Source organism: Vicia villosa, linkage group LG2, assembly GCF_029867415.1.
Source record: "Vicia villosa cultivar HV-30 ecotype Madison, WI linkage group LG2, Vvil1.0, whole genome shotgun sequence".
Lineage (NCBI taxonomy): Eukaryota > Viridiplantae > Streptophyta > Magnoliopsida > Fabales > Fabaceae > Vicia > Vicia villosa.
This window is the reverse complement of record NC_081181.1, coordinates 76,930,570-76,932,975: the sequence shown is the minus strand read 5'-3', so window position 1 is coordinate 76,932,975 and position 2,406 is coordinate 76,930,570. Positions and strand designations below refer to the sequence as shown.

The 2,406-nt window shown below is 33.5% G+C and overlaps 1 protein-coding gene across 1 annotated transcript; it reads left to right on the top strand.

Moving 5' to 3' along the window:
- The first annotated feature begins 948 nt into the window (after positions 1–948).
- On the top strand, positions 949–1,482 carry LOC131649403 (secreted RxLR effector protein 161-like). Its single transcript, XM_058919164.1, has one exon. It carries the CDS (start codon positions 949–951, stop codon positions 1,480–1,482), a length of 534 nt encoding a protein of 177 aa, XP_058775147.1.
- Positions 1,483–2,406: the final 924 nt, after the last annotated feature.

The window sequence follows — 2,406 nt, the reverse complement described above, 5'->3', positions numbered from 1 at the left end:
ACACTATGGAAGAATCCCTTCCAACTCCTCCAAAGGATGGAAAACTGTACCACATCATCCTCATAATGTAATTATTGGTGAAACCTCTGATCAAGTACGTACAAGACAATTCTTCAAAGACAAAAACAATAACCTAGCAATGATATCTCAAATTGAACCCAAGCATATAAACGATGCAATACAAGATGATTCATGGATTCAAGCCATGACTGAAGAGCTCACACAATTTGAAAAAAATCAGGTATGGAATCTTGTTGCAAATCCTCTTGATAAAACTATTATTGGAACTAGATGGATTTTCAGAAATAAGCTAGATGAAGATGGAAACATTATAAAAAATAAAGCTAGACTAGTTGCTCAAGGGTATAATCAACAAGAAGGAATTAATTATGATGAAACTTATGCTCCAGTAGCTAGACTTGAGGCTATACGTATCCTTCTTGTTTATGCAGCACACGAAGGTATAAAACTCTTTCAAATGGATGTTAAAAGTGCATTCTTAAATGGTTTTTTAAATGAAGAAGTTTTTGTTAAACAACCACCCGGATTTGAGGATTCAAAATTTCCAAATCATGTTGTTAAATTAACAAAAGCTCTCTATGGTCTAAAACAGGCCCCTAGAGCTTGGTATGAAAGACTTAGTCTTTTCTTACTTGAAAATGACTTTTCTAGAGGAAAAATTGACACTACCCTGTTTAAAAAATCATATAAGAAAGATCTGTTAATTGTTCAAATTTATATGGATGATATCATTTTTGGATCAACAAATGAAAAAATGTGTGATGATTTCTCAAACCTCATGAAAAGTGAATTTGAAATGAGCATGATGGGAGAATTAAGATACTTTCTAGGACTCCAAATAAAACAATCAGAAGAGGGTATCTTTATCTTTTAAGAAAAATACATCAAAGATATTCTAAAAAATATGGTATGACAAATGCAAAAATTATGTCTACTCCTATGCATCCTTCCTCTAGTTTAGACAAAGATGAAAAAGGAATAACTACTTCTGAAAAAGAATATCGTGGTATGATTGGATCTTTACTTTATTTAACTGCAAGTCGTCCTGACATTGTATTCTCAGTTGGACTTTGTGCTAGATTCCAAACAGATCCCAAGGAATCTCATCTTACTGCTGTAAAGCGTATTCTCAGATATCTTATTGGTACAACTAACATTGGTCTTTGGTACAAAAGAAGTTCAGAATTTGATTTAAAAGCATTTTGTGATGCTTACTATGCTGGAGACAAAGTAGAAAGAAAAAGTACTAGTGGTGCATGTCAAATCCTAGGAGATTCTCTTACAACATGGTCATGTAAAAAACAAAGTACTATTGCACTCTCCACAACCGAAGCTGAATATGTGTCAGCAGCTAACTGTTGTTCACAGATCATTTGGATAAAAAATCAATTGGAAGACTACTCTCTAAACTACTCCAAGGTACCTATTTATTGTGATAATACTAGTGCTATAAATTTATAAAAAAATCCTATACAACATTCCAGATCTAAGCACATTGAAATAAAACACCACTTCATCAGAGATCATGTTCAAAAGGAAGAAGTAGAATTAATCTTTGTGCAAACTCAAAATCAACTAACTGATATCTTTACCAAACCCTTAATAGAAGAGAGATTCAATTTTTTAAAACAAAAATTAAAAATCATTGCTTGTCCCATTGAGTCCTCAAAATAAAAAGGAATCTTCCAAATCTTCCAAAAACCCTCGAAGGGGGGAGTGGGGACAAAAGAAAAAGTAAAATTTTGTCTGGTTGTCAAAAGTGACACATAGGCAAAAATGTTCCATTTTTTCATTAAATTTTTTATTGACATCACATTTATGTCTAATCATTTAAGGAAAAAAGGTGAAAAAAAGGATATCTTTGCTTTTATTGAAAAATCTTATTTCCATTTTTGATCTTCTCTAAAGCATGCTAGCTTCACCTACTTCACGATTTCCCATCCCTTTTTGCACAGTTCTCAATATCTCAATAGTAACCATGCAAGATTACTTGTACTCTTCATCTTCCACCATGCTTACACTCTTCTTTTTATCATCCACCCAAATCTCTCATTCATCTCATCTCTTCAAGCTTTTCGTATCCCAATAATCTTCATCTTTAACATCTCTGTAAAGATCAAAAACCATGTCTTCTTCATACATCAACCCTAAACCAGACATCAACACTAAACCTCAACCAACCAAGTCTTCATCTGAAACCGACCAAGACACCCTAAACGAAAAACCACTCTCCTTCATTCTTCCAGAAAATCCCAAATCACATGCAAAAACTGCTAAGACTTCTGGAACCCGCAAGTCTTCTCGTCTTCAAAAAACAAAACTTGTGAAATCCACCACTGAAATATCCGATGACTCGGATGAAGAAACTTGCCCAGATGATGCTGA

What these genes read in the sequence shown, in the direction of transcription:
- LOC131649403 (XM_058919164.1), top strand. Translation starts at nt 949, where the DNA reads ATGTCTACTCCTATGCATCCTTCCTCTAGTTTAGACAAAGATGAAAAA.